Genomic DNA, 25515 nt, shown 5'->3' on the forward strand with positions numbered 1-25515 from the left:
TCATCTCTCCTTCACAGTGTCCAGCATAGTTTCTGCGCATTTTTGGTATCCAATGCCTGATCAATAAATGAATGGTAATAGTAGCAAGTGACTCTTGAACACCTAATATTTGCTAGGCCCTGTGCTAAATGCTTTGTGAGGATTCTCTTATTTAAATCCTCACACAGTTTTATGAAGAGGAGCTAATAGTATTGTATAGTAATAGTTAGAATATGTTCCTCTTTTCCTCATTTTCTGGGGAAGCTGAGGCTCAGAGAGGTTAAACAGCTTAATATTAGTCACACAGCAGCAAAGTGTAACTGGGGTTGTTGAATGAGCAGTGGAACAGATGAATGAAAAGACTTGTCTTTGAGCCTTGACTCCACCGTTAGCGCTGGGTGGTTTTGGATAAACCACTTACCTCTTTGATTTCAGTTCCCACATTTATAGAATGGGTGCAATTGCTAACCATACTGCAGAGAGCTGTCTGTAGGACGGTGCTCTCAGAATAGAAGAGGACAAGGCTCCTTGCTCAGGGGTCAGCTGGCTCTGGGTGTGTCTGGGGGAGGCAGGACCCCCAGTGCTCCAGCCCCGCCTGTCCTCTGGCTGCAGCACAGAGGAGGACCCGTGAGTTGGGCGGCCAGGCACACAGAAGGGGCGAAGGAGCTAACACTGGCGGCAGGGCAATGGCTGTGCGAGGGGACAGGAACGCGCGAGGCCAACACAGCTGCTGCTGGGGGCGAGAAGGCAGGAGGCAGGTGCTGCCACGCGCCTGTCTGGGGCTTCACGTGTCTCTGGAGCCGACGTTTAAAAAAAGCACCTCTTCCCTCTCAGGTGTCGTGCCATGCTGTCTCCTCCTCACCAGAGTGGACACAGCTTCTGGCTGCTGGGAGAGGGCCATCCACCTCCAGCACGGTGGACTGGCGGCTCCACACTAACAACTCCCTGACCACATGAGGTCAGCGGGCACCTTGGGGCTGGTGGGGGGAACACAGCCACTGGACGTGCAGGCTAGCATTGAGCTTGAAGTCCTCAGTGTTGAGCAGCTCTAGAGCCTCAAGGGTCTGCACAGGAGCGGTTGTCACCTCCCACTGCTGACACCCACAAAGGCAAGAAGGGGACACTCTTTGGGCCCTTGTCTTCCAGTCAGAACATGGCCTGAGTCTGAGCTCAGTCTACTGTTGATTTGAAGAAAAGAAGGGAAACACTTGAGGGGAGAATCAAGGACAAGGGAACCCCTCCCCAACCAAGGAGACTTGATCCCTTCATTTTCCCAGGGCAGAGAGAGGCTGGGAGCCAACAGTCCTGAGGCTGGAACTCAGACTGCACCCATCAGACTGCACCCATCAGACTGCACCCATCAGACTGTACCCATCATCAGACTGCACCCATCAGACTGTACCCATCATCAGACTGCACCCATCATCAGACTGTACCCATCATCAGACTGCACCATCAGACTGCACCCATCATCAAACTGCACCATCACACTGCACCATCACACTGCACCATCACACTGCACCATCTGAACAAGCCACCCCGCTTCTCTGGCCCCACATCCCCACCAGGAGCGGGGACTCACAGCCCCTACTGACCTCGCAGAGTGGCTGCAGGGACCCAGGGGGCAGCGCGTGTGCTGAGTCTGAAAAAACGGGTGCAGAACTGCGTGTCTCAGGAGTCAGGCTGGCAGGGCTGGTTTCCTCGTCCTGACTCTGCGGCTCGCTTGTTCTGGGATCTTGGCAGAACTCTCTGAGCCTCAGTTCCTACATCTGAAAAGTGAACATAAGGATATCTACCTTACTGAACTGTTGAGAGGATTACATGTGAAAATAATGTAAACCCACCATCTTTCTCCGGTACCACAGGGCTTGGTCTTCCCCTTTCCTGCTGTCTCATGGAAGGGAGGAGAATAGATGGATAGCAGCGTGGGTGTGTGTATGTGTGTGTGTCTGTCTCTGTTGCAAACGGGGTGGACAGCTAACACACACCTGCACCACTGTGTCTTGAGGGCTCCTTCACAAGCTTCCCATGTTTAGCTTGGGGAGGTGGTGCGGCAGGCTGGAGGCGCCGAGTGTGAGGTGGCACTCTGTCACTGCTCTGGGTACAGTGCCCGGGGCTCCTCCCTCTGCCTGAAGCTCCTCCGTGAGCCCCGAGCCTGTCTGACAAAGGGTCCCGAGGAAGGAGGCGTGTGGTCTCGAGGGGAGGGGAGGCAGCTGCGTGCTAAGTGTCTCCTCAATGTCAGGAGCAGCATTGAGGGACTTCTTTGGCAGCATATTTAATTTTATTTACCTGTGCAAGGCTGGTATAAACATCATTTCTACAAATAAAGAAACAGAGAACCAAGCAGGTAAAGGAAGTTGAAAATTGCTATCCAACTAGTAATTAGCAAAAGTGGAGCTTGAACACCTGCCTGCCAGACGCCAAAGTGAATGCTGTTTGTGATACACCCATCACCCGGCCACTGTCCCCAGGGATTTCCAGGGGAACCGCAGTCCCTGTCCTCAGAGAGCTTCTAGGCGGAGATGGAGCTAGAACACACAAGATTTTTCAGATAAGAGAAACTGGCTGAGAGGGCTGAGACTTCTGGGACAGGGACTGCTAGCAGCGGGTACAGGCCCGGCCTGACCCACCGTCTGGTTTCCTTTAGGCCCTGTCCGCTTTCTCTCAGGTCCCAGAGCCCGCGTGTGCTCATCTGCACAGCTCCTTCAATCACAAGTGCAAGGAAGCTAAATCAGGAGGTGTTGACAGCAGAAATAGTCCAGTGAGGTCTGTGGAAGTGAGAATGGAGGAGATGGGCTAAAGAGGCAGCCCAGCAGACACTGGGCTTGGTCCTAGGGCTTAGTGTTATGAGAGATTCTGGGAAACTTTCTCTGCCACCCGCTGGTAGCAGGCACCCTGCAAAGAGCACTGGGCCACAGTCAGAGGAACCTGGTTAAGTCTTTATTTGTCAAAATGATGTTTATACCAGCCTTGCATGGCTGAACCCTCTTAGGCCTCAGTTTCCCTAACTGTGAAATGTCAACAACAAAAGCTGTCTTTTCTGTCAGGCAAGATAATATGTGCAACAGGGAGGATCCTTGGTTGGAGGTGCTTTGTGAGAAGAAAGGTTCCACCCCACTGTCATTTCGCTGAGGTGGAAACCTCTTGCCCTTCTCCCGTTCTGGCTCCCTGCCTTTGCTCCCTCCATATGGTGGAGGTGGCTCTCCATAAAGAGAAGCAAGTCACACAGGTGGTTTGCAGGGGACTTGGCATGGATTTGAGTTCCTATTTCCTACAGGATCGAAGACAATGCCTTTCTTTTTCCTGGGCTCCTCAGACAGGCTTTTGCGCAAACAAGGGTGGAAAGGGTTACTTTTGTGCCAACCATTCAGCTGAATGCCACTGGGACTTGCTCCTTCGACACACACTGAAGACTGAGAAGCTTGGACAGTGAGGGACACTGGGGACGTAAGGCTACAGTCCCTGCTCTCAGGGTCTGCCCTGCCTCACGGGGCTATGACTGTGCGAGACACCAAACCCTGGTCTTGGAGGGAGCTGACCTGAGGTGCAATCCCAGTTCTGACCACCAGCTGTATGACTCTGAGAGAGTTACCCAGTCTCATCTGTGGAGACGCTGCCTTCTTCCCAGGAAGACTGTGAAAAGAGAAAGGAGAGACTGCACAAAGGCTCAGTGCCAAGTGGTTGCTATGGAAACACTGGAAGGTGGGTGAGGCAGCTATCAGCTCCGTTTGATATCTGCCTCGCTAAGATTCTGAGAGGTGATGCAATCTGCTAACACAGCAAGTTTGAGTCTGATTCGAACCCAGGCCCTCTGATGCCTGTCACATGCCTGCCAGTGCTTTGCTATCTTGAGCTTCTTGCTTCCCTGGCCAACTGGTGTGACTCTGTTGCAGATACTGGTTCCGGCTTCCCCAGGAGAGGGGGGTGGTCAGATCCCTTTGTGGGGCGCTTGAGTTGGATCTTCCAAATGGCCCAGATTGTTGGTATTAATATCAGCTGGGAGAGGAAAGCCGCTTTGGTGTTCCCACCACGTGCCTGGTATGCCTTTCCTACCGAATTCTTGCCTGGTTGAGTCCCCAGGGTCCATTATTGCCCACAATCTGCCTTTACTTTTTGCGGCTCTGAGCCCAGCACTTTGAAGTTTTTGTGAATGGTAGATGGGAAAAAAGGCTTTGATTTTTAATAAGCTTCCTCCTCTCCCACATACATCATAATGTGAGATTCCCTCATCCAGGGTTGTGGCAGATGTGAGTGATTTATTAGGCTTTGCAGAAGTGGCAAAAGTGACTGAAAATGAGGTCATTGATCAAGGCTCCGAGAAGCTGCCTCACCAGGTCCCTGCTCTGGGATGCTGCCAGTGGCTCCATGCTGCTCCATTATCCGGATGCAAGTCACGGGGATGAAGGCCAGCTTGCTGAGAACAGACTGTCCCCTACTTCCACCCAGAAGCAGCCGTGAGAAGAAAGTCTAGTCTTGCAGCAGGAGGAAGTGTAGTTAGACTCTAAATAGGCTAGAATCACCTAATTAAGTAGCTTAATGTATTAAGCTGGGTGACTTAGAATGGGAAGTGGGCTGGGTAACTAACTGGCGCAGAAACGCAGGATTGGAAATCTCAGGGAGTCTATGGGAGGTTCCTCAGCTGGTGGGCTGGGTGCATGTTCTGTTCTTCTTCCAGAAGGGATGTTGTGGCAAGAAGCAGAAAGCCTCAGAGCAGCTTCCTCTTCCTCTTCTTCCTGCTTTATTCCCATTTAAAATGGTCAGTGATATCACTGGCCATCTACCACGTTAGCGACTGTTTTCTATTCATTGGATCTGTTGTTTCGCTCCCACCTTCTCTTTTTCTGACTTCTCTGGTTTTAACTGAGCATTTTATGTGACTCTATTTTCCTTCCTAAAAATATTATTATGTGCCTACTGTGTACCCGTACCATGGCAGGTGCTAGGAATACAACATTAAACCAGACCTGACTCCCGTCACTGGGGAACTTGCATATATGCTTAGGGAGGAAAGCATAGTTTTAGTGATTGCCCCGCCTGGGGAAGAGGAGGGTATCCGCCTCCACCTTGATCCAGGTGAGCCGACTTCGAGAAGGCCTGGGAAGGGGACTCTGTGCTTGGCCTGCGCCTACCTGGGCAACGCTGGGTGCTTCCCCATCTCTCACTGCATCAGGACCCTCCTTCTCCCCAGCCCACCTCTGGAGGTGCTACAGGAAAGAGGAGAAAAGCCTCAAATCCAAGAAGTTGGAAAGGCAGGGTGGGGGGGGCTCAGGGCTGACGCCGTTGCTGAACTTTTCTGTGTGCTCCTGCCTGGGTGGCTGTGCTGGCTCCGGGATGGGGCCTGGCCTGCAGCTTCATGTGAATGCGCTGCACACTGCAGGGATCAGTGAGTAGGCCTGGGTGGGGCTCGAGACAAAGGAAGCCTGAGAGGCACAAAGGAGGGACAATGGGAAGATGCTAGGTGCTGGAGTTCTTACTGCTCTAATTGGGGCCCCACATTTCCACCAACCTGAACGTGAGGTGGGAGCAAGGACAGGACTTGGGAAAATATGACTGCAGCTTCTTCCAGGTCCTGAGAGCAGTACTTCCTTGGGTTGGGATACAGCAGGAGGGACTGAAGTTAGATCCTGGGTAGGACTTTCTGGTATAAAAGTATAAGCTATGGAATAGAGGCCTGTGGGTTAGATGGGCCCTCTCTTTGAAAAGATTTCCACAGAGGAGGGGTCTTCCTGTTCTCCTGCCCTTCTCCCACGTCTGTTGCATCTTTCCTAGAGTAGAGGGCTGATGCTGTGACTTTAGGGAACCCTGAAAGCCCAAGCAGCTTTCCTGGTGGTTCACTGGTAAAGAATCACCTGCACTGCAGGAGACTTGGGTTCAATCCCGGGGTCGACAAGATCCTCTGGAGAAGGAAATGGCCACCCACTCCAGCATTTTTGCCCAGTAAGTCCCATGAACAGAGGATCCTAGTGGGCTACAGTCCATGGGGTCGCAAAAGAGCTGGACGTGACTTAATGACTAAACAACACCAATGAGGCCCAGGCAGCTAAAGCAGAGTAAGGACCCGAGTCCTCGAGAGCAGTGACCTCCGCAGGGTGAGCGCCCCCCGCCCCAGGCCAGGGGAGGGCTGGGGGCGCCCCTGTGACTCCATGCTCTGATCCACTTTCTGGCCTCGGTAGGCTACCGCCTTCGGGCTGCTCTGGACTCTGCTTACTGTCTCTCTGCCCAGGGTGGGTCATGGCCCCTTGAGGGAAACAGGCCTTCGGGTGGATGTTGAGTACTCTACAGTTCCAGACAGACTAGAAGATGAGCAGAGGGGGGTGGGAGACAGCACTGGAGCCCCCCAAGACTGTCCCCCCGTCTCCACTTTCTGCACTGGCCACTTACTCGCAAGAGCTTTCCCGGACTTAGCCAGGAATTAAGATTTCTCCAGGGCCCCGTGTGGGGTGCAGTGCTGGGCTCAGCAAGCTCCCCATGCATGTCCGCACCCCCACCCAAAGAATCAGACACTAGTCAGATCAGGGGACACAGACTAGTTCTGTGCCAAGGCTGAATTCAGGAGGGGAGCTGAAGTGAAACAAGTAACTTTTTGTTTCTCTGAGTTGCTGCAACCTGTTTTGTTTCTCTTCAGGAGCTGACTGTGTGTTCTGGTAGAGCCAGGGGTGTCCTTGGGAGAGGGGTGGTGGTAACAGGAGGCACCAGTTGCTACTATTCACAGAGGGGCCTTGTGTTCACAGTGAGCTCGCCAAGTAGGTCCCCTCATGCCAGTGTGCTGAGGACAAAGCAAGGCTCAAGGAATTGTTACTTGGCCAAGGCCACAGATTATTAACTGGTAGAGCCAAAGCTTAAACTCAGATCTGACTCCATAGCATTCTTCATTCACTGGAGAAGAGTTTCACCTAAGCTCACTCCCTCCTGCAAAGCCTGGACCAGAACTCAGCTCTGTTTTCCTATAACATCAGGTCTTTCCACTCTGTTGGAAAAGAATTTGACACCCTTTACCACCGTGATCAAACCAGGAAGGCCTCACCGTGCCAACCACTCATAGGTCATTAAATCTATATGCAGACAGGATTTTTTTTTCCATGCCACCGAATGAGTCAGAAAGTCTCCCACAGCAGGTGGGGTTATCTGGCCCTGATGTTTTCACCATCCTGGCCTCACCCCAAGAATTGGAGACAATCAAATCTGAGGGCAGAAAATGGCCAGGAATGCTGAGGTCTGGATCCTGTTTTCCTGAGTTTGCAGTTCAGGTGAGACACTCTCCTCCCTGAAGACCACCCTGCTCCTGGGATGTGGGGCTTCACTGGTCTCAGGAGTCAGAGTACTGGGCTGGGGAAGAAGTGACAGCATCTCAAAGTCACCCAGGGGACTGTGTCAGAGCACAGTCCCCGGTCTCCTGTTGCCTGTGTGGGGATGTTCTGATATGCCCGGGACTGCGGGAAAGGGTTGGGGATGTAGGCAAGGTTGGGGCTTCCCTGGGGGCTCAGACAGTAGAGAATCTACCTGCACTGCAGGAGACCCAGGTTCAATCCCTGGGTCAGGAAGATTCCCCTGGAGAAGAGAATGGCAACCCACTCCAGTATTCTTGCCTGGAGAATCCCATGGAGAGGAGCCTCGTGGGCTACAGTTCCTGGGATCACAAAGAGTAGGATACGACTTAGTGACTAACATTTTCACTTTCACACTTTGAGCGCATGCCTACCCTGAATCTGTGAACCTTCCTGCCTACATCCCACCCCCTGCAGCGTCCTCCGCATCAGATGCTCTGAACAAATCCCAACCCCTCTTTGTAAGGATGAGAGGACACAGCCAGAGAGGAAAGGGGCTTTGTCACAGGCTCATAGGCCTCTAGAGGAGCTTGTGATGTCAGTTACCTGGACTGCTTCTGAGTTTGGGGTTGAGGCCAGGAACTTTGGCCTTGTATGTTTTATTTAGCCTGGACTGCTCTTCCATCAGAGACTCAGGAGCTATACCTCCCCTGTCAGAAGGGGAGTTCCCTTGGGGCAGAGAATAGCATATATCTTCCACTCATTCCCAGATTCAAGGAAGCTCTGAATCTGAAGCAGAGAGGGTGGGGGAAGTTGTTTCAGAATAGAGGATGTTACTGGGTCACATACATAGATATAATTGTTTTTCCTACCAGTCTGTTGAATTGTTTGTCCTCAGAACATGACCAGGAGTTATTTCCAAGGTCCATTACACTGCTAGCATAATTAATTTCTCCAGCTTTGTTCTTTCAAGGAGTTTCGTGTCTCCCCCACTGTCTGTAGCTCTGCAAAGTAGCCCTGAGGGTGTCAGATGGACCCCCCTTTTGGGGATTGGTGACACTGACATTCAGAGGTGGTGGGTAATGCCACAGGGCCTAAAGCAAGCAATATTCAAGGCAAGATAATTAGGACCCAGACATCCTGGTCCTTCCCTGGGGCTTCTGATCCAGACTCCTGTGGGGAATGTTACTATTAAATATTTTGTCCCTGGAGTGTGCTTTTGATTGTATATGGTTTCCTGTTTCCTCTGAAAGGGAGAATTTCTCTGCAGGAAGTAGTTTAATAGTCTGAAAGTCTTACGTCCCTGATCTTGAGACCCAAGTTTCCATTTATAAGTAGCTGAGATCTGTGATAAGAAGGGAGGCAAGGAAAGAGGTAACCCGAGCTGCGGAATATCACTCCTTCTCAGACGGCGAGAAAGGGAAGGGAAGATGGAGGACTCAGCCTCACACTGTCCAAACTGCCTGTTGCAGAAAGGTGTGGGCCCCTCCAGTCCCTGCTCAGTCTGCATGCCCAGGGCCTTGGTGAGAGGAAGGTGGCGGTGGCCTGCAGACCCTGCCCCGGTCTCAGCAGTTCACAGGATACTTCATCACCCCTGCCTCCAAACAGAACCACGTGTAGCCTTTTCCACATTCATTCCTTGGATTATCTCTCTTCTTTTGAGTTAACACACATTTATTAAAAGTCTGGCTAGGTCTTTCGTCTCTCTAGCAGGGAGTTCTTTGTGATAATTCAATTGTTCCTGCTCCAGCTTCACCCCTGAACCACTGGGATCTAACTCAGAACACAGAAATTATTAGGTGTTTACAACTGAGGGCTTTTAATGCCCGCATTAGGAACTGGTAACATAGGTCATGAAGCATCTGAGAAGTCAAAGAGGGGATAGTGAGGTAACTCAGACATTAGCAACAAGAAGCTACCCCTAGGCTGAAGGGCAAAAGAAGCAGGTGGTCCCAAAACCCAGGGGCTGTGGGCAGTGAGTGGAAGCTGGAACCAGTGGGCCTGCTAGTGGGAGGTGGAGCCAAGGAAGAGATTTAACCACTGCCTGAGACCCGCCTGTGACAGAGAGGTGGGTGGAAACATCCTTCTGTCTCCTTCCTCCAGCAGTCCGACGCCTTCGATGAACCCAGTGACCCAGGGCCTTGGGAGATGCAGGCTGCAGGAGTTAGCCCCCATCCCCTGTGACTCAGAACAGGACAGGGTTGGGGGGGGGGGGCGGGCAGGTAGGGTGCCCAGCTTGAGGACCAGCACTCCCAGTCTTGTCTGTGCAGGGATGGAGCAGCTTCTCTGAGGACCTGGCTCTGGTGGCCAGTTCTTTGTCCACCAAAGAGTTTCTGAGGATCTGTTTCCCTCCCTTCTCTTTTCTTTGTCCAGCGCATCTTTCCTGCCTAGGTCCCCAGTCTCTTTATCACCTGGTGGCATTCTGAGTTTTTCCTGTTCTAAGGAGCTTACTGTTCATGATCTCATAATCCGCCTAAAAATTAGCCCACAGCAGTGTACCTGAAGAGCTGTCCTACGGCGCTGTAGGCAGACAGAGGCCAGCCCTCTCTGCAGTCGGGTCTCCAACCCATGAAGAGGGCTTATTCATAATGCAAAGGGCCAATGCAGAGCTCAGGCATGCTCATAGCTCCTGCTGGAATTTAGCTTGAGATGGCAATGCCTCTGCTCTGGGAGACTCTGGGGAGGCTGGTTCTGGCTGGGGAAGCCTCTGCTGGTCTCACTGTGTGTTGGGAGCAGGGCCGCTGCGTGTGTGTTGGAGCCTGGCCGGTGGCCTGGTGGCACTCGCTCATACCGCTCAGAAGAGGCCCTCGTCCTCAATCAATCATGAATGGTCAAATAAATCATTTTTATTTATCGCTGAATAAAATGTGGTTTCCATTGCATAAACCATAAAGATTGAATAAATGGATACAGGGATTCATGTGTCCATTTTTACATGTATATATTCATGTTGAGGGGTTGGGAGAGGAGAAGGGCCCCCTGGTGAGAGAGGGGTCAGGCTGAAGGCAGGGTGCCTCTGTCCCCTCAATGGTTGGGATCAGAAACTGAGCCTCAGCCTGATGGTGCTCTCTCTCACCTGGACATCCAAGCTCAGCAGCAGGTCCTGTGGGCTCTGCTCCCAACACCTCTGACAGCCGGGAGCTCCTCCTCACCCCCACCATCACCTACCCGAGGTCACCACCTCGCCTCTTGCCTTCATGCGTGTACATCACTTCAGTCATGTCTGACTCTTTGTGACCGCGTGGACTGGAGCCCACCAGGCTCCTCTGTCCGTGGGATTCTCCAGGCAAGAGTACTGCAGTGGGTTCCATGCCCTCCAGGGGATCTTCCTGACCCAGGGATCAAAGCACGTATCTCATGCCTCCTACATTGGCAGGTGACCTCTTTACCACTGAGCCGCCAGGGAATAGGGAAGCCCTGCCTCTTGCCTGGACAGCTGAAGTAGGCTCCCTGTGGTATTCTTGCTTTCCCCGCTGCACACAGCATACTCCACACCGCAGCCCGAGGTATCTTTTAAAAACTGAAACTGGATTATATTCTTTCTTTGCTTACAACGGCTTTCCCTGCACAAGAACAAAACCTTGAAATCTTTCATGTGACCAGCCCAGCCCAGGGGGCCGCCCCAGACCACAGCTCTGACTGCCCTGCCCCGTGCCTTGCCCTCACGAGGCTACAGGGGTGGGCAGGGCTCTCCCTGGTTCCTTCAGTGATGTCTTCGAAGGGCTGCCCACCCCGCTTGCCCGCGGTGGGGCCCCACGTGGTGTTTCAGTGCCTCGATGCTATTGCTTCCCCTTTGTCTGGGGCAGTCATCTCTCTGACTAGCTCTCAGCACAGCCCCAGGGGTGATGAGGCCTTAGACCGTGACTTGGCAGGGACAAGCACTTGTCCTGTTGAACATGCCCCACCCCACGTGCACCCCAGAACTTGCAGCCTCTAACGTTCTTTCCCACATGTAAGGAGAGGTGAGTTTTTCTCCCAGCCCTGGGAGGTAGCCCTTCCTGTGAATGCCTGCCCCTACCCCACCAAAGTTTTGAGTCTAACCCTTTCCCACTATGGAAAAAATAGCAAGAAAAACAGATGCAAACTGATACCCTAGGCTGCAGGGTCTGCTGGGACCTGGTCCTGGAGGAGCCCCAGGAAAGCTTTAACCCCAGGGCTCCAGGCAGTTGAGAAGGGTGCGGGGAGGAGAAAAGGGGGGGCACCTCTTTAGCCAGAAGCTGCCTTCTCCTTGTCTCCCAGCTGGGACACTGTCAGAATTCATCTCCTCTCTTGGTGGGTCATCATTGCCCAGATGTGAGTCCTGGGCTAGGCACCCCCTCCTCCAGTCCTCAGGCTAGGTGGCAATACCAGAGCTCACTGTGTCTACCCTTCTTTCTCCAGGTAGTACTGCCTGTGGACAGGCATTTTAAAGCTTGTCAGAAAGGGATATTCCAAATCTGCTTATCATCCACAAGTAAACAACCGATAGTCAGCCTGCAGAGTGGTCGTGTGGATTACCTGAGACATGAATGTGAAAGCGCTTTATAAGTGATACACATGCTGTGAACACAGGGGTGATAGCTGTGACGGGATGCCCGCCTCCACCCTTCCTTCTGCAGCTGCAGCCCCATTTGGCCCTGCTGAGGCTCACCCCAGGGCCCTGCCGCCTGCTTGTGACAGCCGTGACAGAGTGCCTTTCTCTTTTGTAGAATGATCTTCACTCCTTTAGTCACACCCCATAGGCTCTCCCAGAACTTCTTTCACCATGGGGTGCGTGGGAAAGCAATTGGAGCTCATCAGAAACAAATCCTGAGCCAGATGATTGCAGACACGTTGGGCTACGTTTGCTGAACATCTAAAGATAGCAGGGTTTCCCAGGTGTGTGTGTGTTTTCAGGAGCTTTGGAGGGGTAGGAGCTCAGGCACAGGAGTGTTGGTGGGGTGCTTACAGAATACTTCACATAAATTAACTCATCTGAAGTAGGTCCCATAATCTCATTTTACAGAGGAATAATTGACCAAGTAGGTTGCAGACCTGGGGCTCAGATATGGATCTGTGACTCCAAAGTATGCACCAGGCTTGCTATTCTGCTGGGGATTCAAGAGGCGGAAATGGGCTTTAGTTATAGCAAGAATGCAAGGATTCAGTTCAGTTCGGTCACTCAGTCGTGTCCGACTCCTTGTGACCCCATGAACTGCAGCACGCCAGGCCTACCCTGTCCATCACCAACTCCCAGAGCTTGCTCAAACTCATATCCATTGAGTCTGTGATGCCATCCAGCTACCTCATCCTCTGTTGTCCCCTTCCCCTCCCACCTTCAATCTTTCCCAGCATCAGGGTCTTTTCAAATCGGTCACTTTTTCCCATCAGGTGGCCACAAAGCATTGGAGTTTCAGCTTCAACATCAGTCCTTCCAATGAACACCCAGGACTGATACTGATCTCCTTTAGGATGGACTGGTTGGATCTCCTTGCAATCCAAGGGACTCTCAAGAGTCTTCTCCAGCACCACAGTTCAAAAGCATCAATTCTTCGATGCTCAGGTTTCTTTCTAGTCCAAGTTATTTCTCACATCCATACATGACTACTGGAAAAACCACAGCTTCAGATAGGCACAAGCAATCTGGGCAGCTTTCAAGACTCCTCGGAGCTCTGGGGACACAAGATTACAGAGTAGGGGAGGGGTACCACACTGTGGTGTTGGAGTGTTCTAAGGGCCTCAGTTTCCCCACTGGGATGATGAGATTGGAAACGAGGTTCCCAAGGTCCCTTCTAGTGCTCAGTTTTTAGATGGGGTGGGAGTGGGTCCAGCTTCTCGCATCCCCCAAATCATTCCCCTTTCCACTCCAGTAAAGTAAATATGGAGGAGAAAGCTGCAGATTCTCCAGGGACAGGACAGAAGAAAACGGAGCTAGAAGGAGGCCTCCACCTTCACACCCGTGGGCTGCAGGAGCTGTTTACATGCTCAGGAGGCCAATCCATCCATCTCAGAAGCTGCATCGGAAAATAACAACTGGGCAAGCTGCTGGCCCAAAGCCAGGCAGGCCCCAGCCTTTGGCACTCATCCCAAGGCCAGTGCGTGGGCCAAGGACATGCTGGCTGCTGGCTGAATTGGTTTAAAGGGAAGCGGGGAGCCCCTCTAGACTGCATCTCCTCAACCTTGGGGACAGCGGCAGAGAGAGGGGCATGGCCCGCGGGCAGCCGCGTCCATTCTCGGGGCCCTCCTCGAGGTTTCATATCTGTGTGTGTTACGGCCTGAAGAGGGTTGGGGGCTCTGCCCCTCAACATGGTCCGGCTTATTTTCTTCAAAGGACATATCACAACCTGTAGCTGCCTTATTCCTCTCTTACTTTAATGTTTTCTGTTTCTTCACTCAAAATATGAGCTATGTAGAGGAAGGGGTTCTTTATCTTAGTCCCAGCACAGGGGCCAACGCCTGGCATGGAAAGCACTCAGAAAGCAGATGACCACGCCCAGGCATGCGGGCCTGAACTGGGGTCCCCTGAATGCAGTCCTCAGTGACCGTCAGTCCTCTTTCTTGAGAATAATTCCCAATTAGTTTGGGGGAGGAGAGCTGCTTCTTGAGATGAACCCTTCAGGAGGCAAGCACTGTACAATGGCTGAAAAAGGAGGGGAGGTTGGGATGGGGGTGGGGAGACGGGACGGAGCCATGGGAGGCAGGTGTGGGGGAGCTTTTTATGATAGTGAGTCAGCTGGCCCAAGGGGAGGGGTGGTTTGTTAATCATTTTGTTGTGAGGTCAGCTAGGAAGCACAGGATAGCCTGCACCCTCCATGTGGCCTCGGGAAGAACACTTGACTACCTTGAACATCAGTCAATGGGCCCTCATTCTGATGGTGCTTTTCTACCACATGGGGACTGTCATGAAGCCATGATAAGGTCACCAGTGGGGGTGTGCCAAGTGCATATGAACAATTTTTACTTTGGTAATTTTAGTAAAACTCCTAAAAGAGTTCGTCTGCTGTTTTCTTCTAGATTTTTCCCACCCTCAGCAGGCGACATGAGCCAGTGCATTACAAGTTCTGGCCTAAATTTTAGATCCCAAAGACTTTGCCCTCTAGCCAAAGACATGCACCTCCCCACTTACTGGGCCCTGGCTGAGCAAGGAGCTCCTCTTAGAGACCCCCGGGGTTGGGTGAACCGAGGAGGGGGCCTCACACTCTGCCCTCCTCTCCCTCAGGTACAAGACAGTGGTGACTCCTCGAAGGGCTGTGGTGGCCATCACTGGCTGCTGGATTCTCTCCTTTGTGGTGGGCCTGACACCCATGTTCGGCTGGAACAACCTGAGAGCCGTTGAGCGGGACTGGCTGGCCAACGGCAGCGTGGGCGAGCCTGTGATTGAGTGCCAGTTCGAGAAGGTCATCAGCATGGAGTACATGGTCTATTTCAACTTCTTCGTGTGGGTGCTGCCCCCGCTGCTGCTCATGGTCCTCATCTACATGGAGGTCTTCTATCTGATCCGCAAGCAGCTCAACAAGAAGGTGTCGGCCTCCTCCGGAGACCCGCAGAAGTACTACGGGAAGGAGCTGAAGATCGCCAAGTCGCTGGCCCTCATCCTCTTCCTCTTCGCCCTTAGCTGGCTGCCCTTGCACATCCTCAACTGCGTCACCCTCTTCTGCCCTTCCTGCCGCATGCCCAGGATCCTCATATACATCGCCATCTTCCTCTCGCATGGCAACTCGGCCATGAACCCCATCGTCTACGCCTTCCGCATCCAGAAGTTTCGAGTGACCTTCCTTAAGATCTGGAATGACCACTTCCGCTGCCAGCCTGTGCCCCCCGTTGATGAGGATCCCCCAGCAGAGAGGCCTGATGACTAGACTCCGCCTCCCACCCCCCCTGGCCCGCATCTGGGGTGTCTCAGCCCAGGGCTCCCCTCCCTGCTATTCCACTCATCTCCCTTGTCTCTCCCTGCTGTGGGCTGTGGGCTGTGGGCTGTGGCTGAGACCCACCCCTCACGGTGCTGGGGGAGGTTTGGGAGGTCAGTCCATGGGGAGAGAACCAGGTAACCTGAGGGAAAGAGGAAAGTGGCTTGGGCCTCCCCATCTGCCTGATCAACCCAAGGCAGCCCAGTGCCGCAGCCTGAGTGGGCCTGAGACCCTGAGACTGCCGTGGGACCACACAGGCCAGAAAAGCAAGCTCAGCTCCCACAGCAGGCAGGACAGTGGCATGTCTGACTTAGGTGCTGGGATTGCAGCCCTGGGACCCAGCTTAAGGAGAGAAGCACCCCGCCAAGATAGAGAGAAGGAGAGAAAGTGGATGTCCTGGCCTTGTTTTCTCTCCTGTTCTGCAGGAGAAGGTGGCCAGAGCCACCGACAGGCAGGAATCAAGGAGCCTTTAGTCCCCGCCTTCCACAGCCCTGTGTCCCTGGCCATGATGCTTGCCAGGGTGCCTGCTCTTCTCGCCCCAGGGATTCCAAGGTTATACTTGTGAGAGGCAGAAAAAATGGGTCCAGAAATCATTTCCACTATTTGCTCTATTCTCCACTTGGGCCCTGAGTGGGAGCTCCGTGCTCCCTGGAACTAGTGTGGAATGGCAGGTGTGGGCCTCAAACAGCCACAGGGAAGACGCATTGAGCCCTGATTCTTGCCCTGAGCATCCCAAGTAAGAGAAGGAAGTGTCACGGCTTGTCATCTGGGCCACCAGCTCTATCTGCTCCACCCCTCTGCTGGGCACCCTCCTAGGTGACACCCCTCTTTGCTGCTTCTGGGGAACTCCAGACCTGTCAACTCTTGGGAACACGCTGCCTGCCTGGGGAGGAGACGAACAAGGGATAGTGGGCTGCCATGGGCACCGTGGGATGAGTGTGCCAGGCTGCTCAGGCTGGAGCAGACGCCCCTCTGGAGTGTGTGGACAGGAAGGTCTTACCGGATTTTAAGTACCCTCAGCACCCCTGGCACTAGCACTATATTCATGGGCTTTAGGCTCTGTTGCAGTGTCTAGGCCTTTAGACTAGACCCTTCGGGAAGGGTCTACTCCTGGCCCAAACCAAAGCTCCTTATACAGAGGAGTGAGGGGCCAGGTTCTAAGTGTGAACAGCAACTCCAGGGCTGATTCCAGGCCCTTCCCTCTCTCAGGTGGAATGTCCCCTGGCTCCCAGGGAGGTCACTTGAGTAATAAAAGACTGTCAACCCTCATGGATAATGCACCCCACCACTGAGGGCAAGAGGCAACCTCAGCAGATAGAAATTGGTAGTGGTGTCTGGGGAGAAATGAAGGGAATGGGGAGGGCATGGAGGTGTCTGGAGCAAGGAGGGTCCAGAGAAGCGAGTGTTTGTTCCTGTAGTCATCCTCTAAGGGCAGCAAACTCTGAATGTGAAACGAGATCCTAAAAGATCTCATATCTGGAAAACCCCCATGAGATCACAAGACCCCTCCCACTGGACCTTCCTCATGGTGTCAGAGGTAGAGACTCCATCATGGGGACACATTCAGCCCACCCTCCTGGGGACACAGTGCCCATCACGCTAACTCTCACTGTCACAGAGGCACTGCACCATAACACCAAACACCTTTATTCAAGTGCTTCCCGCCCAGCATACGACTTTGCAGGAGGGCTCCGATCTTTGCACCTTCCAGGACTCCTGGTGTCTAGAAGCCTGTCCAGAGGCCTGCTCGGCCCGCTCCCAGTGGAGGGACAGAGGCGAGGCAGGTACCGAGGAGCAAAGCCATCAGCTGTCGCTGTGGGGTGAATACCTCCGGCCTCTGAGGCGCTTGATTCTGGGCCTGGCAGCCCTGGCCCCTCAGGCCTGCGGCACCTGGCAGAGAACGTTTCACGAGTCCTGCTGGTAGGCAGAGCTGGGCGACGTGCGCCTGCTGAAGAGGTGATATGGGGGAAAAGTCCTCCCTTCCTGGCTCCCCTCCCCTCAGGCCCTAGACCCACAGCCCGGGCTCCAGCTCTGGCCCCCGCAGCTCTAGGATACACCCTCACCCATCCAGAACCTCAGATCCACCTGGGAAGGGCAGTCAGGGTACGGTTGTTTCTGCTACTTTTCTGGCTGAGGAAATTATCCCACGGGGATACCCCAGCCTAAGGTCATTCAGAGTCGGGACTAGACCCTGTCCTGTGCCCGTCCCCTGGATGCCCATGCCTTCCAGGCCTTGCCAGCATCACACTACCATACTGGGTCTCTGGAGCACCACCGGGACTGCACGGGTATCTTGCCTGTGGCTGCAGATTTATACTCAGAGCTGACTGCCACCCTCCCTTCTTAAGCCCACCCCTGCTCCAGGCCTCCACCCCCAGAGGCAGGAGAGAGGGTGCATGCAGTTACTTACCTTTCTCCTCTTCACAGCTTCCACCAGAGGCTCCTCAGTGTGTGGCTGAGGCTGGGAGAGACCTGAAGGTTAGAGCTCAGGGAGGGGGCAGGTGTCTGCTGGAGACCCAAGTGCAGGGTGGGAGACAGTGAGTCTCACACCCTCACCCAGTGAGCCATGTGTCTGTGAGGCAGACTCCAGCCCTCCTTTTCCCACACTGGGCCACCCTCCCTCTTGGAAAGTCCTCCTGAGAGTCTGACCTCTATCTTTACTATCCTCATCTTGCCTTGATTTTCAGCGCTCAGCCTCATCTAGTCCAGCAGGAGAAAAGATGGCTTCTCCTGGTCTCCCATACATCAGAAGATTCCTAAAAAGCAACCTTTCTCAGTCCTCACCTTTCACCTCCAGCCGGCAGTCCACAGACGCCTCCCCCAGCACATTGATGGCCTTGCAGGTGTAAACTCCGGAATCAAAGGGGCTGGGTTTCCGGATCTCTAGGGTGCAGACACCTTGCTCAGAGAGAGCTCGGTATTTGGGGTCACCCTGGATGTCCATCTTGTTTTTCATCCAGATGATCTTGGCCTGGGGGGGCAAGGTCAAAGAGAGCTGGGAAGGGTATGGGCCAGGGTGAAGCCCCCGAAGGCCACCCTCAGGCTTAGGCAGAGTGGTCTGGAAAGATTCTTCACCTCACCTTGGGTGAAGCTCGGACACTGCAGGAGAGCTGTGTGCTGTAGCCGGGGGTGGAGGTGTGGTCAGCCAGGGGCTGAGTGAACGAGGGGGCTTCGGAGAAGTCTCGCTCAACAAAGCTTTTAGGTTTGGCAACAATATCTGGTTTCAGAGGAGAAAGACAGGATGAATTTGAGGTTACAGGAGGAGACCTCTTAACACTGACCTCATCTGTTTTCCTGAAATAATCACTATAGCTTACACCTGGGTTTCCCATCTAATCTACACAGGATTCCTTTGGAAGGGTAGGTTTATCACCCCAGCTAACAGATGGAAAACTAAGACCCTTCATGGATGAGGGACTTGCCAATCTCACATAGTGAGTTTGTGGCTTAAGAGGTGGAAGGCCACATGCTGGTTGTGGCTCTTTGAGCAGAGAGCTGGTGGTCTGGAGGAAGACTGAGGGCGGGCGACAGTGCACTTCACCCCTGCCTCCACCGCTGGAGGCCCATGGCAGGACCCCAGGCTCCTGAGATCTCTGGGAAGCCAACGTGCCGGAGCAAAGACAGTATCTCAGGGAGGCAGAGGAAGGCCAAACCCATGGGAGGACGGTGATACTGACTGAGGGGCCCTCAGTGCAGACTAAAAACCCAGCGAGTCCACGCATTATTTCTCTTTGTCTTCAGAGACTTTACTGGCTTTCTATTTTTAAACAAAACCTTTTTCCTAATTCTGTGCAGCTTAGGCTGGTGTTTGAAAGAGTGTGCTTTCTGTGGCCCACACGGACTGTGTGGGGCCCTTAGGCTCAACGTCCAAGTGACAGCGTGACAGGGAGAAAGGACTGGGAATTTCACGTTCGACGCAAGAGGACCACGTGTCTGTGTGGAAACAGTGAATATCCACATCTCTGTCGTCCATCTATGTGGTGCTATATTCGAGTTGGGAGTTTGCTTTTGGCAAACTCACCAGTCAACCTAACCACACACATTGTCCTTCAGAGTGGTGCTCTTGGGACACTGCACATGAGACCCAGGGACTGCTATGGTGCCGGCAGCCACGTGGCCTCTTTAGCAGAAGTGCAGTCTCCCAAGGGGTGCTGCTCATTTGCGAGGTTTACTCTGATGTGTTTGTTGCGGTCAGTCAACCACATTCACCTTTTATAGGCACTCTGTGAATTGTGTGCGCATAGCGGTGGCCTGGGTGTGGAGAAGCAAAAGATCTGGCAAGTGGACTCCTGTGAGGCGCACCCAGGGAGGGGTGCCAGCACTCCCAGGGACGGAAGAGACAGGCGTGGCGATGCCTGGCTTGGTTTCTGGTCTTAGACCCAGACCCACCTGTCTTTACGATGTGGGCGAGCTCCTTGGTGACGGCTGCTGAGGCGCTGAGTCCACACAGGTTTTCTGAGAAAACTCGGAAGGAGTAGGAGTTGCCCACGATGAGGTCAGAGACAGTGCAGGTGGTGGGGCGGCAGCGCTCGATCACCGTGAACCATTGCTGCAAGAGCGCGGGCCTGCCATCCTCACTCCCCGTGCCCTCACCCTCCCTGCGCCCCGGGGCCTCCTCCTCTGAGGGGCTTCTGGAAGAAGGCGACCTCTCTGAGGACCTCAGAGAATTCTAGAACCTTACTGATCCAAGTGTGGCCAGATGACCTGCAAAGTAAGAATCACCTGGGACCTTCAGAGATGTGTAGGATCTCAGTCCCCACCTCAGACCCACTGAAGTAAGACCTGCATTTTAGCAAAATTCCCAGGTAATTCACATGTACATTACATTTTCAGAAGCACTGCTTTAGAGCTTGAAGGGCCCCAGAGAACAGTCCTTGCAGTCTTCAGAAGGAAACTGAAGTCCAGAGATGAAAGAGATTTGCCAAAAGCCACACAGCGAGTCAGGATCACAGTGGGCAGACCAGAAGGCCTCAGTTCTGTACTCTCTGTGAATAAGCCTTCCCCACCACCTCGGCCACTTCCTCTCCCCCAGACCCACCTCTAGTCAGGCCCTCCTCCCCATGCCACACTGCTCGAGCAGGCCTCACCCTTGTCTTTCTGTCTGCCTTCTGCACCGTGTAGCCCAGGAGCTCTGTGTTGCCTGTGTCCTGGGGCGGTGTCCACTGGAGGGTAGCGTTGCAGTTCCAGACATCCAGCAGTCTGATGCTGCTGGGGGGTCCAGGTTTCTCTGCAGGACCAGAGAGTAAGGAGGAGGGCTGGGCTCGCAGCAGCCCCACCCTCAACACGATCAGGCTGCTATTGCTCTCTCTTGGCCTGACCCCTTGACCATCAGTCCTGGGGTGGGGGAACCTCAGCCCTTGCCTCCCCTGGTCCCATACCAATCACCAGGATGTTGATGGCTGCTTTGGCCTCCAGGCCTTTCAGCTGCACAGTGAGCTCATAGCAGCCTGAATCGGAGCGCTGGGCTGAGCGGATGAAGAGGATGGAGTCCTGGTCCCCAGTGCGCACGCTCACCCGCTGGCTGTCCAGGGCATGACCGTTGTGGGTCCACGAAGCCTGAGGCTTGGGATTCCCCTGGGAGAGAGAAACTCTCTGAGTGGGAGCAGAAGGTGCCAGGCCCCACCACTGCTCCAGGGTTCTCTGGAGCTGTGCTCAAGGGAGCTGGCTGCACCAGCCTTGTCTAGGAAGGACAGCAGCGGCTAGAGCCACAGGCGCTTCCTAGAGCCTCATCGTCCGGTTGTCCAGCCGGCCCCAGGGCCACCTGTCCTATTCGCTGGCTGGAGAACTGACTGAGTCATGTGTATCTTGATGGGTGGGTCTCAGCAGACCTCCAACAGAACCCTGACATTTTCTGAGCTCGTCCGATACACCTCAGGTGGGGCCCTGTATTTCCACCCAAGCTCTTACCCTGGGAGGGAGGCATACCCACCTGGAAGGGGATTTGCAGGTTAATCGACTCTCCCACCTGGCGAATGTAGGTCTGACGAAGGTGCCGGGGAACACGGATCTTGGGGGCCTCTGCATTAGAACCAGAGTCTAGGCTTAGCACAGCAGTGGGGCTACTGAGAGGCTTCTGTGGCAGGGGACGGGACAAACAGTGAGGCTGCGCCCCGCAGGAAGGCTCCTGGGATGCCCTGAGACTGCCTCCTTGTGGGCAGGGCAAAGCTCACTCCCCAGATTCAGGGGCCAGAATCCCCTGAGGCCCTCGGGGAGTTGAGAAACAGGAGGTTCCAGGAGGGCAGGGCCTCTACGGTGTGAACTGGTAGGCATCCTAGGCACTCCCTTGGTGCCCCAACCCTGCCAGGCTGGGATTTGCCCTGCAGCCCTGGCATTCCTGGACTCCAGATGGGCCCTGCTGGCTCCCCGGCTCCCCCTGGTGGGGAGTGCGTATGCACCTGTCGCCTGCATTCCCTGGAAGTGTGGCCAACTCTGTCTCCTTCCTAATGCCTCTGCCCTTCTGCCTTGCAACAACGCAGGCCTTCAGAGATGCCCCTGTGAGACCCATTTGCACATTGCTCTGTCCCCAATCAAGTAAGAGAACTGGGGTCTTTCCCTTGCTAAAGGGAGCAAGAGCAGGCATACCCCCTTCCTTCTCTTTTCCCTCCCATTACCTTTCGGTCTGCAGTTGGGAGGTCCTTCCTGACACCTTACTTCCGACCTGTGTTGTACTGGAGAACCACCTTCCTGACCATCACCTCATTGGGTGCAACCACTGAAGCTGTTGGGTGTTCCACGGGGAGCTGTAATACCCTCACAACTCTGCCTAGGCGGGATTGGGGTGGGGGTGGCCGAGGCCCCTCAGTGGCAAACAGGTGGCAGCAGTTGGTTAGCAGCGTGCAGGGTGGAGAGGGAGGAGACAGTGAGAAGGAACACGGTGTCTCTGAGGATTAGCTGTGCAGGCACTCTGGCACAGAATGTTCCAGAGGCAGCTGCAGGGGGCCAGGAATGCTTGGCAGCTCCAGGTGGCTGAAGAGGGACAGCTGAGCAGCTAAGGACTCTAGACAGGGTCCCCACCCTGCCCTGCCCCTGAGAAGGGCCTGGCTGCTCCCTGTTTATTCACTATCTCCTCCTGCCCTCTTCTCTCCAGGAAATCCCCTTCTTTCCTGCCAGAGGAATTTTAATGGAGTAGTGGGTGCTGAGTCTAGCTGACTCCTCCAATGTTAGGCCTTGAGGTCGAAGGTCCTGGCCCCAGCAAGCTCTCAGAGTCCGAGCTCCCTGTGCCATCAGGGAGGGTCCAGGGTGCCTGCTAACGCCCCCTTCCCAGCCAGGATGGCTCCCACCACTTCCAGGCTAGAGTCATATCGAGCTGCCAGGTGGGACCATGTCTCACCCAGACTCGAAGGATGGGCATGTACTCTGGTTTCCAAATTCACCAGAAAAGATTGCTTGCCACCTGGTGGGACAGGAATGGTCCTGTGTGGGAGTCAGTTCTGGAACTGCCACTAATAGTCTGGGTGACCTCAAGGGAGTCCTGGGGTGCCTTGGCTTGGCTGGACCAGCCATGACAGTCTATAATCCTATATTGCCTAGCCCTGCGGTTCCCACCTCTCTCAGGCCTTAAAGCTGAAAACTATCTCCTTGAAATATTCCTTCAATATTTCCCTCTTTCCGGAGGCCTGTCCGGGCTGCAGGGTGCCCCTCTGCCGCCGAGAGAGAGGAGGGCAGGACAAGCAGGAAGGTGGAGGCGGCCTCGGGCCACCTGCTGGCCCATGTCTCTTGTCACTCTGGGGCTCTGGGCTGTCCCCAGAGACCTTGGATCAGACCAAATGACTCACTGCCATTAACAGACTGAAACCTGAGCAGCCTTGGGAGGGGAGCAAGGGTAGGCTTGAGGCTAATGCACCCTACAAATAGAAATCTTAGCAAGGAGACAGCAGCTGGCCTCCCGGGTTTCCAGTTCAGCACTGGCCTCTGGGGATGGAGAAACTTTCACAGGTCTTTTGCAGGGTGTTTGTCTTCTTTCCACTAGGGACGTGGTACAGTAAGAGGCAAACAAAGACTTTTCTCTGTTCCAAAACCTTTGGGAGAATCTGGAACCCAGGTCGTATGAAATGAGCAGAAAATGAGCTTCTATGGCTGCTGAAGGGATTACGATTAGATAGGAAGCATGAAATGACTCTAAGCGTTGGGACTCGAGGCAGGTGACCGGGGCAGCGTGAGCTTTCGTTTCTGGGGGTTGGGAAGCCCTTCCTCCAATGCTTGCGAGCCGGACCAACCAGAAAATTGGCCTCTTTGACCTCCAGAGACTCCTTGCTGCCGAGGAACCTGGAACTTTCTTAAGGCAAGATGGCGCTAGCAGGTGGCTTGTGCACGTGAGTGTGGGGAAGCAAGTCTACCCACTGGCCTCCTTCTCTCCATCCACTAGCTACGGTGCCTGGGAAGGGCTGGGGAGCAGGGATAGGCTTTACCGATGGTCTCCTGGATGTGGACAAGCTGCTCCAGCACCGCTGGTGGGCCAGCCCCTGCAGAGCTCACTGCAGCCACGCGCACGAAGAACTTGTCACCCACAGCCAGGTTCCGCAAGGTCTGCTGGGTCACCATCATGGGCCGGGCATTCACAGGCACCCAGTCCAAGGCTGAGAGGAATGAAGACAATACAAGGCCCTGGCCCCATGGCCGCAGGCACCCTTTCTCAGTGGGGCTTCCCTTCTCACTGATGGTCTGAGGAAGCTAGCCTCCCTTTCTGGGCCTTATATTCCTTTTGCTCTCCCTCCTGGACTTCTCATGCGCCAAATGGCATCAAAGACACCTTGTGTCAGAACCCTTGAGTGGTGGCCAGAGATGGGGTTGCTGAAGCCCAGAGAGGCTTGGACACGTTTGCCAAGTCACACAGTAAGGTGGGGGCAAAGGCAGGAGCCAGACTGAACTTGCGTGTCGCTGAGGTGGACAAGATGGCGGGGGGCAAGATGGCGGCATCAGGAGCTTGGCCACAGCCCCGCTCCTTCCCCTCACTGTTTCTTGTTCTAACTTAGCCCTCTCCCTCAGCTCTACAAGCAGGGTCCTCTGAGACTCAGCACCTCCTTAATTCTTACAGAGGAGAACCGCAGTGTCACCGACCCTTTTATCCTTGTTACTCAGAGGCTTCCTGAAGCTGGAGGACAAGGCACCTGCTGAGGCCCCTTGGATGCCCTCCTGCTTTCAGAGATGTGTAGGTGAGCCAGACGCTGTCTTGAGGCTTAAGCAGACTGCCTCCACTCCCGCTCTGCGTCTCCCTCTGGTCTGACTCGACTGCAGCGTCTGGGGGCTTGACCCTACTGCCCCCCAGGCCCACCTCCCCTCCGCATATGAGGGCTTAACCCGGAGCTCACCTCCCTCTCGACGGAGTTCCAGCACATAGCCCTGAAGCCCCAGCCTCCCCAGCCTCTCTGGAGGCTCCCAGCTCACAGTCACCGAGCTCTCACTCACATCCTCCACGGCCAGCAGCAGCGGGGCACTGGGGACATCTGAGAGAGAAGCAGGGGGCGGTGAAGGGGTTTGCAGCCGAGACCTCACCCCCCACCGCTCCCTGCCATGACTGCCTCCCCCCTCCGCCCGCCCCAGCTCTCATCACCTTCACGTGGAAGTGCAGGGTCAGTGGCTGTGGGGGCTGCGGGGGCTGCAGAGGCTGTGGGGTCAGGAGGCTGATGGGCAGACTCCTGTGGCTCAGAAGCCTGCTGCCCCCCGGGAGCCTGCTCCCCCCCAGGAGCCTGCAGAGCTGCCGTGTCTCCAGAGGGCTCTGTAGGGGGCACACGGGCAGACTCAGAGGCGGTCTCCTCCAGACCACAGGCAGGGGCCTCCAAGGTGGCTTTTTCTGTCATTGCGGTGCCTGATGGAGGGTCAAGCTGGAGTGTGCAGGGGTTTGCACTGGAGGAGCTGTGCTTCCAGGGTGCCTGGGACTACCTAGGTCCAGTCTTATATAGTCAGGGGGCTGCCCCACCCCCAAGCAAATGTTCCCAGCTGTGGGGTCAGGTCAGGCAGGGGGACCGAAGGGAGAGGGAGGCGCCTAGGCCAGGAATAGCTCTGGGGGAGGAACTTCAAGGGTCCCTTGAGGAACGCACAACCTCGTCCATCATCCCGATTGAATCTTAGAGACAGGGTTCTTGTGCCCAGATGGGAGGAGGGCACAGATCAGTGAGATGGGACGTTGCCGGGAGCCTATGCCAGGGGTCAGGGCATTGGGAACAAGAGATTCTATCTGGATAATGAACCCAGATCAGGCTCTGTGTGTTTGGACTCTGTGGGGCCACTTGTGCTCAGGGCTTCTCGGCTTGGGTGCACACAGCTTGAAGCAGCCTTCTCTTAGAGCACTCCCAGCTTTGTTCCTGGGCTCCCACACTCCCCTAGTCCTTACAATTCCCCGGGAATTTTCACTTGGGCTGTATGAGGCTGAGGGCCTAGAGAGGGAGGGAGCTGAGACGCCCCAAGTG

At 54.6% G+C, this 25515-nt stretch overlaps 2 protein-coding genes across 4 annotated transcripts in view; one reads left to right on the forward strand and one right to left on the reverse strand.

The window, feature by feature from the left end:
• The window catches only part of ADORA1 (adenosine A1 receptor), a 40249-nt gene extending 23831 nt beyond the window's left edge, over positions 1-16418 (forward strand). For both annotated transcript variants that reach the window (XM_018059997.1, XM_005690366.3), the window contains one exon: positions 14422-16418. In XM_018059997.1, the coding sequence (XP_017915486.1) occupies positions 14422-15061 (640 nt within the window). In that variant the 3' untranslated portion in view covers positions 15062-16418. The remainder of the gene's footprint in view (positions 1-14421) is intronic.
• MYBPH (myosin binding protein H) lies at positions 16734-25249 on the reverse strand. Of its 2 annotated transcripts, none has more exons than XM_018059995.1 (11): positions 24660-25249; positions 24418-24552; positions 23518-23685; positions 21039-21127; positions 20488-20683; positions 20197-20336; positions 19499-19658; positions 18190-18326; positions 17894-18080; positions 17520-17570; positions 16734-16999 (listed from the first exon to the last, which is right to left on the reverse strand). In XM_018059995.1, the coding sequence occupies exons 1-10, from the start codon at positions 24904-24906 to the stop codon at positions 17554-17556; spliced, it is 1476 nt and encodes a 491-aa protein (XP_017915484.1). In that variant the 5' UTR covers positions 24907-25249; the 3' UTR covers positions 16734-16999; positions 17520-17553. The 2 variants fall into 2 exon arrangements, with proteins under 2 accessions (XP_017915484.1, XP_017915485.1); XM_018059996.1 differs by having other exon boundaries at positions 16734-17057.

This window comes from Capra hircus, chromosome 16, assembly GCF_001704415.2.
Source record: "Capra hircus breed San Clemente chromosome 16, ASM170441v1, whole genome shotgun sequence".
Lineage (NCBI taxonomy): Eukaryota > Metazoa > Chordata > Mammalia > Artiodactyla > Bovidae > Capra > Capra hircus.